The 12268-nt window shown below is 41.1% G+C and overlaps 1 protein-coding gene across 1 annotated transcript in view; it reads right to left on the reverse strand.

Annotated features, from left to right (window-relative positions):
* vps13a (vacuolar protein sorting 13 homolog A) overlaps positions 1–12268 on the reverse strand; it is a 124650-nt gene that overhangs the window by 86864 nt on the left and 25518 nt on the right. Inside the window, exons 11-19 of the mRNA XM_007904924.2 lie at positions 9004–9131; positions 8789–8895; positions 6200–6371; positions 5868–5930; positions 5480–5609; positions 4055–4149; positions 2338–2480; positions 574–775; positions 31–145 (exon numbers count right to left, since the gene is read on the reverse strand). Coding sequence (XP_007903115.2) covers positions 31–145; positions 574–775; positions 2338–2480; positions 4055–4149; positions 5480–5609; positions 5868–5930; positions 6200–6371; positions 8789–8895; positions 9004–9131 — 1155 coding nt within the window. The remainder of the gene's footprint in view (positions 1–30; positions 146–573; positions 776–2337; positions 2481–4054; positions 4150–5479; positions 5610–5867; positions 5931–6199; positions 6372–8788; positions 8896–9003; positions 9132–12268) is intronic.

Raw genomic sequence — 12268 nt, forward strand, 5'->3', positions numbered from 1 at the left:
TATAACAGCATAATATATATTGATATTTACCTGTGGCAGTTCTGTCACGGAATTCCTCAAGCTTCATCAAAGTAGCTGATGTCAGCTGTTCCAATTCAACATTTCTGGGAGTTTGAAAGAACCCCACCAAACTGTTCACAGATCGCTGTTGGAAGGTATACGTTATTCTTTTAGTGAAGTTATTTAAACCACATCAATAATTTAAGCCACTGCAAATATGTCTTACTTTAGCATAAATAAATGGGGAAGATTTTTTTTCAAAAATATTAGCACTCAAAAGCTAACTTTGTACAGAAATCTTTATTCATATTGTCTCTCCTCATCTCAATGCACCAACTCATGATGGTGAAGTTTCACCATTTCACAATCAACCTATTGGCTGTTTTTCATGTTAGCCTATCTGTTCTCACTTGACCTAACTGAAGCTAGAATATTCGATTTATGATCCATTCTTTGTAGATATCAATTTAGCTACTTGATTGGCTGGTCCCCATCATTTTCCACTCAGTCATATAAGAAGACAATTATTTTACTATTAAAAGTAATAAAATACAAAATGTACATCTCACTTACTGCATCATACACGATTTCTAGTGGCTGTGATCCCACCCTTAGCCGCTGATCAGCATTTTCATCTAACGGATTGGTCTCAAACATGATTTTGAGCAGAGGGCCTTCACTCTCAGCTGCAACATTCCGTGAAGAGAGTAAACATGGTGTATAACTATTCTGAAGTAGTCCTGTCACTTCAAATGTGTTTATCTGTGCTTCTAACCTATAAAAAAATTGAAAATCTTATAACATAATTCACATTTCAAATCAATATACTAGATGATAAATAATCATTTTGCGAACTCAATGCAGTGCTCATACTGCATATTTCGTATTTAGAATGACTTAACACCAAATGTGCAATATAAACAGTAGTTCAGGAAGCACGAATTAAGCTCAAATCCACTCCTTAAACTACCTGGAGGAAGTTGTGTCAGGAATGGTGTGCTATTTGCAAAACCCATTGAGTTGCTCCCCCTCACCCCATTATATGCGATCCATGCAAGCTCTGTGTTCAAATGTAACAACTTGCATTTATATAGCACCCTTCATGTGGGGCAGTGGCTCAGAGCACTTGAAGTGCCGGAGTCTGACCCCCGAGCCAGGGGGAGGAGGGTGGAGGTGACCGTAAGCACAATCAAAAAGGAAGGTCTTTAGGCTGGATTTGAAAGTGGGAGAGGGGGCAAGACAGAGGGATTGAGCAAGAGTTCCAGAGTTTCGAGGCTTAGTGGCTGAAGCCATGGCCACTGATGGTGGAGCAAAGGGGATGAGAGACGAACAGGAGCCTCTTGTTTATCCCTCTACAGTAACAGTAACACTAACACTAAACGTAAAACTAAACAAAATATTAACACTGTACACAATATTGGTGTTCTACCCGTTTTCCCATGTAAAATATTCTGAGATCAGGTGCTATTTAATCTATTTAAACTCCTAATTCAAATAATGAGCATGAAGCTCTATTTTTTAATGCTCCCAGGAAGACAGTATATTCTGTGAAGGGCTGAGATGTCTCGTAGACGTGATAAGGTGCTATGTCAAATACAAGAAAATGCAAATGTAAGGACTATTATCTTCACTCCTGGAAATAAAACTTGTTGGATTGGGCAATTTCAAATACAGCAAAGGATTTCTCAAATTTTTCAATATCAATTTCACAATGTGGTTGCTTTGGCACAATTCCATTAGGAATTGAAATACTTTGTTTCAGTTTGTTTCCCTAACATTTAGTTGATGATGAGTTCAGCCACACAACTTGGGAGCTAATTTAAATACCGATAGCTTTTGATGGTATCCAACCTCTTTAATCTTTTAGTAAATCTTTAAGAAATAGGAACAGGAATGTAAGCCTATGAAAAAAGTTCTTCATATGAAAATAAGTTAAGGAATTGGCATCTCCCTCTTTTTGGTACCATAGAATGTCATCTATAGAAAGAATTAATAATGCAGGTTCAATAATTAGATTTAAATTCCTGGAGTTTTGGCACAGTAATACTTTACAGAGTTTGTCTTCTTTTTTTTAAACTTGTGGTTTGCCACCTTCCCCGGATTAGATAAAATGAGTAAAACCTAATCTTAATTTCAAGTTTTACAAGCTTTTTTTGCATATAAGAATTACAAATGTTAATTTTTTTTCACAGTTAATATCTTATCAGACAGGGTAATGCTAGAGAAAAAATATTACAATGAAATCTATGAGTTGAAAGGTCGAACGGAAACAAACAAAGTATTAATATTCACTGCAACAATTACAAGCCTTGAATTACTTAAAAATGTAAAACCTACTTGATTGCTTGTGCTCCTGGTCTCTGGGTCAGCACTGTGCTTAAATCCATTACAACAATTTTCATAATTGTTGGCGCCAATTTTTCTTCTTTAATGGAAAAGGACATGCTTTGTAGGCTCACATAGATTTTCAATGCTTCATACTAGAGTTAAGAAATAATAAAGTGGCCAATGGTTATTTTCAGTTAATATACAATATATGCAATTTTAATTAAGATATAGTCATTTCAAAATTAGATTATTATTGATTTATCTAGTTAAGTCATTTATATTTACAATCCTCCTGTCAAATTCACAGTGATAGCAACATAAATTCAGTGCAAATGCCAGCATAGAGTAGCTGAATTATACTGATAATAATAATAATGATAATCTTTAATAATCACGTCGTTAAGACAACAACAACAAAATTACATTTGTAAAGCACCTTTCATGTCAGGAGAACGACCCAAAGCGCTGAGAAGACGTTTTAAAGCGCTTCACAGAATATACTGTAAAGCAAATTTACTGTGTTTTTGAGCAAAACGCAGTAGCCAATTGTGCACAGCAGCGTCCCACAAATAGTTCTGGATTGAATGACCAATTTTTTTTTGAGGAATTGTTACCCCCAGAAAGCAATCTACCAATCAACTAAAAAAACGGGTTCCTACTTAGTGCTAGATAAACAGAAATGTGTAGAGTAAGGAAACTTGCCCAAGGTTTTGCCCTGCCCAGGAATCAAACTGGGTCTTCTCACTTGCAAGGTGAGCGCGTTAACCACTACTCCACTTAAAACTGTCTTGCCTATATTTATTTGCTATTAACTGCTTTTAGTTGTTGCACAAAAAGAAAAATTAGATCATAGGATTTTAGTTCAGTATAACAGTTCTTCCAAAAGTAACAACAAAATTACATTTATAGAGTGCCTTTTACTTATGGAGGAAGTCCCAAGGCGCTGCAGTCAGGGGTCAGGACCCGATCATGCGGGAGGGATGGGGTAGGATGAGGGAAGGCAGAGAGATGGGAGGGCAATCGAAGGCACGATCGAAGAGAAGGGTCTTGAGACCGGCCTTGAAGGAGGTAAGGGAAGAAACGAGGGGATGGGATTGTGGGATGGAGTTCCAGAGCGTGGGGGAAGAGAGGCTGAAAGCCCGGCCACCGATGGTAGGGTGGGTCAGGCGGGAGACATGGAGCAGGCCAGAGCCCGATGAACAGAGGGAGCGGGCAGGTTGGTAGGGAGTCAGCAGGTCAGAGAGCTCAAAAGCACATGAATTAGAAGCAATTAAAAATGAGGTTTACCAAATTAACAAAAAATAATATAAAACTGTATATAAGAACATAAGATTTAGGAGCAGAAGTAGTCCATTCAGCCCCTCGAGCCTGCCCCGCCATTCAATAAGATCATGGCTGATCTATTCTAACTCCACCTACCCGCCTTATCCCCATATCCCTTGAACCCTTTATCCACAAGAATATGAAAAGCAATACTGTATTATCTGGACTACTTCTCTATTTCTTATTCTTTTAGCTTTGCAGATTCTACCAAATACCGAATTATAAAGTGTTCAAAACATCACAGTTTAAAACCAGAAAGAGAAAGCATGGTGTGTCTATTCAAATAGCCCAGAATACTGAATTTATAGTGGTTAATAAACAGTAATGTTTAGTCAGCAGCTTTCCGTGGTTTCATTTATTATAGTTTATGAATTGATTGTGTAAAGCAAATTTACAAACATACTCTTTTTGGCACAGTCGGGTCCACTGCAGCTTCACTGTATCCAATTGCTGCATAGAGTTTGGATTTCTCTTCAGGTGTCATTAATTCACTGATTCCTGAAGCAAAAATGTAAAATAAAATATATGAAAATCAAGTTATTTCATAAATGTGACATGTCCAAATGATATTGCAGTCTATGCTGAGGTACATGTAATGTAACAGGTTTTAATAATAATATAGTGCCTTTCACAACAGAAGGGCGTCTCAAAGCGCTTCACAGAATTTATTGTGGAGTTGCTGTGTATTTATTTGTAGGCAATCTCTACCAGATCAACCAAAATGTATTTTTTGGTAAACGTATCACCAAAACCCCATCTGGGATGCAATCCTGGTAGGTTTAATCCAGGTACTCATTGACAAGAGTACAACCTTACTCAAGCAATGGATTAAACAAAAACTCAAATCTCTGTACAATACTCATCTCCATCATTTTGCTAACTCAATTATACAATGAACAGTACCACAGGAAACAGCACAATAATCTCAGAGCATTCCAACAAAGACATCCTAGGAATGAGAGAAAAGTGAATACTAAAGAAGAATCTACATTGAAATACAACTCACAACTAATACCAAGTTTGATTTATGGCTCCAAGGGAACAAAATGTGGAAACATGACATGAGATACCAGGAAAAAAAAGAAAAAAAATCAAAAAAACATACTGGAAGCCTAAAGTCAAAATATCACTTTCAGAGGTGAAAAAAATCTATTTAGGAATAAATAATTGAACAAAACAAATAAGCTTTTTCATTAACTTGAACACTGAGCAATAACAATCAGTGAAGCCTTATTATAGTGTGGTGTTTGAGATCCATAAAATCTCAAATCATGTCATAGTGAAGCACATTAGTAGGGTTGATTGCACACTCACGTAACAAATCAGGACTGCAGGGTTGTTCTTGGCAGTTTCCATGCTAAAAGAATGGCCGATGTCCATGCACAAAGCAGGAAATTACATTACTGGGGGCCTGATGACCTAGCAGTTTGGCATTTAATTTGGTGCAGGAAGCTAAAATGGCCAACATTTGGGTGATCAGGTCACCAACATCACTTCCTACATTCACAAAAACAAAGAACATGACGTCCAAGGAGACCATTGTGGAAGAACCAATAAACAATAAAGATTGTGTGCATTAATGGGGTCTACAGTACAACTAACTGCATATATAAGCAAATTCATGCTAAGATGAAGTGTGTTTTGATGGGGTTACTATGCAATTTCTAATTTTTTTTCCAAGAAAAGGCCGATGTCCTCTGGTATGTTTCTCCCAATAAATGACAAGAAATATCCTATCCAAATTACATGAAGAATCCCAGTTCCTTTTCAAAGAATTGGATCACACTAGTCATCCAAACGTCTAATGTAAATGTTATTTTTCTTTTACCTGTTTTTGTTTCTTGTAGTTTCTCATCTTTTGCTCCTCCCCAATTCCACATCCAATCGAACCATCCTCCACCTTTTTCGTCTTCAACAGCTACACCTGGTCTGTAAATCTTAAAACCCGCTTTCATCGCCTAAAATTTTTTAAAAAGTAATTTACCAGTCAGCACATTTTAGTTGCATTATTTTCAAAACACTTTTTGAATTGCTAATAAACTATCCAGGGCAGAGTAATAAACAATAACAAAAAACTTTAATTGAGTCATTATATAACCACTGTAATCAGTTTGTCATTCATATTACCTAAATTGTTGCAACATGGCGGACTGAGATATTGCAATAAATCTAAGATCAAAATAAAAACAATTTAAAAAATTTTTTCCCCAAAATACCTCCATTTCTGCTTGTTGTCTTGCCAGTGTAATGTTAAACAAATCAAGGTCCTCTTCAAGTTCCTGAAAATAAAAATACTCATGAATGAAGAGGTACTGAAGATGATTAGCATTTATTTGTTTAATAACCAAAATGACAACCAAAATATGTAACAAAGTTAATGGATCTGTTTTATGTTATTCAATAACAATATCAATTGTGTACTCTGCTTTATAAGAAAAAAGATCACTATTTTTAGTTAACCTCCACTCTCAAATATCAATTGCTGGAATCATAAACCATTCTAATGTCTGAAGTCAAATATTGAATTACAGTAACATAAACCACTAACATCAATTTCTTGCACAAGGTCATCATCTGGTTTCATTGTTGTAATCTTTGTTTTGTAACATCCCTTATATCTCTTTATTTTCTGCCTGTGCTTTTGAATGTGTTTCCAAGACCATGATTCAAAGACAGGCTTTACATCTTCTTCCAAAATACCATTGATAGCATATTTCCACCTAATAAAATATAAGAAACAGTGCAATTCCACATCTTAAAAATACAACAGAACATTTTTACAAAAACGCAGCTGAGTAGTTCCACTGGATTTTGGAGCTGGGGATGTACAACATCTCTTGCATTTTGAGCTGGAGGTGAGGTTTGTTGGAAGTGAGATTTGTTGGAGGTGAGGTTTATTGGAGGGACTAAAGAGGAGTGAACAGGGGAGGCTGTTGGTAGTGGAACAAGGATAATAAATTTATAAATAATAATAATCCTGATGATCCTGAAGTAAAAGGTGGATTTACCAGAGCCGTGGTTTGTAAGGATAGTAGACTTCACTCAGGTCCAGCCAGAAATGCTGATGAATTGTGAGGCCAGAATTGAGCCACACGCATTCAGCCAGCATGCACATTGGATTTTAGGGAGCAGAGGTGGCTATTGTACCGGGGAGTTTGGGAGAGGGAGATCAAGATGTGATAGGAGCAAAATTATTGGCAATAGCAACAAGGGAGCTTTGCACAAGACCGACAAGAGGTAAGGTAAGGTCAGATAGAGAGCCAGGGAAGAAGAAATAAATAACCTACCTTACAACTACTGGGGGTTCATAAGACTCTAGAAGGGTTGTAAGGGAGGTTATTCATTTCCAGGAACAGAAAGTGATGGTCACCAGTTTGTTGGTACAGACAGGAAGGTGATAAAAGAAATGAAGAAGCGGTCAGAAATGGCTGTCAGAGTTGGACGCCTTTTCTAATGACCAAGTCAGGGATTGGCCATGGATGTGGCTATGGGAGTTGATGTGGAGGGAGAGGTTGAGGGAGGAGAGCAGGGAGAAGAAAATCAGCAGGAATGGGCTTGGCCAGAAGAACTGGAGGTTAAAATATGAAGGTTTATGCAATTATGAAACACGCACCTAGCTAATACAAGGTAGTCTCTTAACTTCCCTTTGCATTATCTATGCATCCACAGATTACACGTGCCTCTTCCTTTTACTTCCTATATGCAATACCTTGCATTTATTTGTATTGATTTTCATTAGCCAATAATTGGTCCATGTACATACATGGTTAAGTTCTCTTTGTACATCCTGGTGATCTCTTAATTCACATCCCCAACTTGGAGCCATTTCCAAAATTGACCACCTTGCATACAATCTGATACCTCCAGTCATTTATGTGCTGATGGAAGAGTCCCAGCAAAGACCTCTGAGAGATTCCACTCAATATTTTTTCCAGTCCATAGTATTTCCTCATGACTACTCTCTGCTTTCTTCTCTTTAGACAATTGCCAATGTTTCACCCTTGATACCTACTCACTATGTCCATTGTTCAGGCTGCCAATCCATCAGATTATTTGGTCATTTGGTCAGTTGGTCATGAGATCTGGCTGAAATACATTTGCTTATGTATCTTCATGTGAAAAGACTCCATTAAAAAAACACGCTTCTTTCCTTGGAAGCCTAACTATATGATGTTATATTCTTCACAAATCTTCTCCTTTGCTTCTTAAATACCCTGGAATAGTTTCATCTGCTACAATGATTCATTGATTATCTGCGACAATATCTATCCAGAACCTCTGACTTGTTAATGTCAAAATGGAGTTCAAACAACTCATGCTGAATGTGGCTGCATAGTTAGTTATATATTATGGTTACCATCTCTCATTTGTCCTCATTTTAAACTCTTGTGAGTCCCTTAGGGTTGGTTTTAAATTTCTCCCCAACTACTTTCTTGCTGTTATAATGGAAGATTTTATATCTGCTCCAATGTCCCTTTCCAAAGGAAACAATAAATTATAATGATTAGTTCTTGGGAAAATAGTGAGGGTAGATACCTACCCCATAATAGATTAATAGAACAACAACAACAAATAACACTTGTATAGCGCCCTTCCCATCGGAAAGATATCCTAGGGCGCTGGACAATCAGGGGTTTTGGACCTGAGCTGGGAGTTGGGGTCAGAAGGATGAGTGTGTTAATTTACCATTGCTATTATGATATCCTGGTGTGTTAAGGATACAAAAATCCCAATCCACATTATTACAAGGCACCATAGACTGTACAAAGCGGGAAGTGGTATTTTGGTTAAATAATGAATGACCTGGATCTTGACTGTTAGTGTAAAAGTCCTGTTATTTTAGCTAAAAGTCTTCCAGCACATATGAAGCTAGCAGGCTGGCTGCACGCATGCTTAATGAATGGCATCCACAAGAGTATTTGCATTATAAACAAATTTGTTCCACCATGAAGTACATTATAAGCTGGACTGCACTATATATTGCTACTTTCCATATTTCAGCTAATGTCATCAACCGTAGCTTGGATATAACATCTTCTCTCTTCAGTGTTAGAAAAGATAATCACATTTACTTTAATCTTTTCTTCTTAGTTGAGCATTATCATTAAAAGAAAAGCTGTTGATCACTCATATTCACCATTTTCCTGCATTATTGTGACAAGGAACATTTGGTTTATATTTCCTATATGGCAGATTTCGTGACATCATATCGACAGATCCAAGCAGTTCCATGATACTGACGTACTGTTAAAAGAATAAAAAAAAGTCAGTTATCCTTTCAAAATGAAAGGTATGTATTCATGAAGAGATAAAACAAACAGCTCCAATGGTTCTTAAATATGATTCTAGTACCTGAGGTCTTTTGAGTTCCATGGCGATATCTTGTAGTTTTACTTCCAAGTTAGTTTTTGGTGAAGTAAAGTCAATGTCTCCTCTGGGATTCATCTCCAATTTAGCTCTGGCAGATATTGGCCGAAAAACTATTGAAAAAAAACGTAGTTTGAGTAGGGGAGAGGGCAGGGGAGAGAGGGGAGGGGGAAAGGGGAGAGGGTGGGAGCCAACCTTTGGCTCCTGCCGCTGCAGAGATGATGTTCACTAAAGTGGGAGCGAGTGAATTGGAATGTTGGAAATGGTCTCGGGCCGGATCCGGCCCGTGGGCCGCCAGCTGGACCATGCTGGATGCAGCCCATGGACCTTTCTCAAATAGGAAATCCGACCCTCGGCAGCCAAAAGGTTGGACCACCCTGTCGTAGATAGTGAAAATTTATGTTATTAATTCTTTGGGAGATATTCCACTACTCAGTGTTTCTATTATGCAAATAGAAATTCAATGTTATCTACAAAATCACCAAATATATTCCTATGTCTACAACAACAACAAGATTCCATTTATTGAGCGCCTTTCACGTCGGGAGGACGTCCCAAGGCGCTGTACAGTTGGGTCAGGACCCGAGCAAGGGGGAAATGGTCAGGGTGAGGGGAGGGAAGGGAGGGAGCGAGGAGGGGGTAGAGAGTCGAGAGGGGAGCTGAAGGAACAGTCAACGAGAAAGGTCTTGAGACCGGCCTTGAAGGAGGAGAGGGAGGAAGCAAGGCGAAGGCACTGGGGGATAGAGTTCCAGAGGCTAGGAGCTGAGAGGCTGAAGGCCCGTCCACCGATGGTAGGGCGGTTGGGGCGGAGGATGTGCAGCAGACCGGAGCCAGAGGAACGGAGGGTACGGGCAGGTAAGTAGGGGGATAGTAGGTCGGAGAGGTAGGAGGGAGCGAGGCCGTGAATGGCCTTGTAGGTGAGGATGAGGATCTTGAATTCGATCCTCTGGGGGATGGGGAGCCAGTGGAGGCGAGCGAGGGTGGGAGTGATGTGGTCGCGAAGCTTGTGGAGGGAGGTGCCGGGAAGGCCGACGAGGAGAGAGTTCCCATAGTCCAGCCTTGAGGTGATAAAGGCGTGGACCAGTTTCAGCAGCGTGAGGGGTGAGGTAGTGCCGTAGTCTGGCGACATTCCGGAGGTGATGGAAGGCGGTGCCAGTTGTGGCGCGGATATGGGGGAGAAAGGACAACTCAGGGTCGAAGAGAACCCCGAGGTTCCTGACTGGCTTTGAGAGGTGGAGAGTGCAGCCTTGGATGCTGATGCTGTCAGCGCCTGAGGTGCGGAGGCGCTGATACGAGCCAATCAGGAGGGCCTCAGTTTTGCGCACGTTGAGCTGGAGAAAGTTATCTCTCGTCCAGGACTCGATGTCGGACAGGCAGCTGTCAGGACATCGGTGGTCGTGGAGTTGAGGGTAGAGGAGGAAAGGTAGAGGTGGGTGTCATCCGCATACATGTGGAAGTTAACCCCATGTCTGCGGATGATGTCACCAAGGGGGAGCATATAGAGGGTGAAGAGGAGGGGACCGAGGACAGAGCCTTGAGGGACACCGCACGAGACAGTGCGGGGGCTGGAGGAAAAGCCGTTAGTAGAAACAAAATGAAGACGGTGGGAGAGGTACGACCTAAACCACTCAAGGACAGGGCCTTGAAGGTTTAGGTGGGAGGACAAGCGGTGGAGGAGGATAGCGTGGTCGACCGTATCGAATGCTGCCGATAGGTCGAGGAGGACGAGGAGGCAGAGGGAGCCCTGGTCACAGATGGTCAGGATGTCATTGGTGACCTTGACCAGGGCAATTTCTGTGCTATGGGCAGCACGGAAACCCGACTGAAGCGGTTCGAATAGTGAATGGTTGGAGAGGAAAGAGCGCAGCTGGGAGGCGACAACTCGTTCCAGGACCTTGGACAGGAAGGGGAGGTTGGAGATGGGCCGGTAGCTTGATAGCTGTGACGCATCAAGGGAGGGTTTTTTCAAGGTGGGAGTGATGGTGGCAGTTTTTAAGGGAATGGGAACAGAGCCAGAGGAGAGGGACAGGTTGATGATGTCTGTGATATGTGGGGCAAGGAGGTGGAGCTGGGAGATAAGGAGTGGAGTGGAGTGGGGATGGGGTCAAGGGTCTAGAAGGGAATCCACACTCTCTTCCGAGAGGGATGCATCCAGCTTATCTAAGTATTAGGTGCAGTTTAGCAAGAACCGAGGCTTGATGTTTAAAATGAAGTTTAAACTGCATCCAATCAAGAGAGCTTTATGTATTTCATTAGATACCTTGAACAATAGCACATGATCTTTCATTTCTTTTAAACTGTGCATATATGTATATTTTAACCACAAGTTAACAATATCCTCATTTACCCTCACACATTCATCACATCTAGGCTTGACTACACCAACTCCCTGCTTGTTGGCCTTCCCAACTCTTCTCTTCACAAGCTGCAGATAATCCAGAACTCTGCAGCTTGTGTCCTCTCCGGAACCAGGCTCCGTGACCCCATCACCCCCACCCTCGCCCGGCTCCACTGGCTCCCCATCCCCCAGAGTTCAAAATCCTTGTCCTCACCTTCAAAGCCCTCTATGGCCTTGCTCCTTCCTACCCATGACCTGCTGAGCCCATATCAACCTATCCTCACCCTTCGCTCAGTAGGCTGTGCGTTCCATGTCCCCTGCCCAGATCTCTCCACCATAGGCGGTCAGGACTTTAGCATTTCTGCCCACGCTGAAAACCCTCAATGTGCCACAAACAGGCGTGGATTGATTGACAAAATTATTATTTAATTGCTTTTTTTGACTGATGTAAAAGCTTATGGGCTTGGTGAGTCAGTGAGCGTGAGTGCGTGGTGTGCATGTGTGCAAATATGAGCTTGTGTTGGACAAGTGTGAACGCGTGGGGGATGTGTGTGTGTGTGTACGTGTGTATGTGTGTGTGAATGAGAGGTGAATCCATGTCTCGGCAAGCTGCCCACTTGACATTATCTGTATAAAAATGTGCAAGTGAGGCTAGCACATGACCCTTCCTGAAATCTTCTAGCAGGAATGACCGAGGGCTTCTAAATCTAATTTTGTATCGTATCTCTCCGACCTGCTTACTCACACTGCTTTACTGGCTCCACTTGGCTGGCTCCGGCCTCCTGTTTGTCCCCTCTGTTCCACCATTGAAACAGAGGCCATGCTTTCAGCCACTACGACCCGAAACCTTGGAACTTTCACTCTCAATCCCTCCACGTTCCCCGTGCGGCCCGCCCCACCATCGGCAGTCGG

Source organism: Callorhinchus milii, unplaced genomic scaffold (genome assembly GCF_018977255.1).
Source record: "Callorhinchus milii isolate IMCB2004 unplaced genomic scaffold, IMCB_Cmil_1.0 Scaffold1, whole genome shotgun sequence".
Taxonomy (NCBI): Eukaryota; Metazoa; Chordata; class Chondrichthyes; order Chimaeriformes; family Callorhinchidae; genus Callorhinchus; species Callorhinchus milii.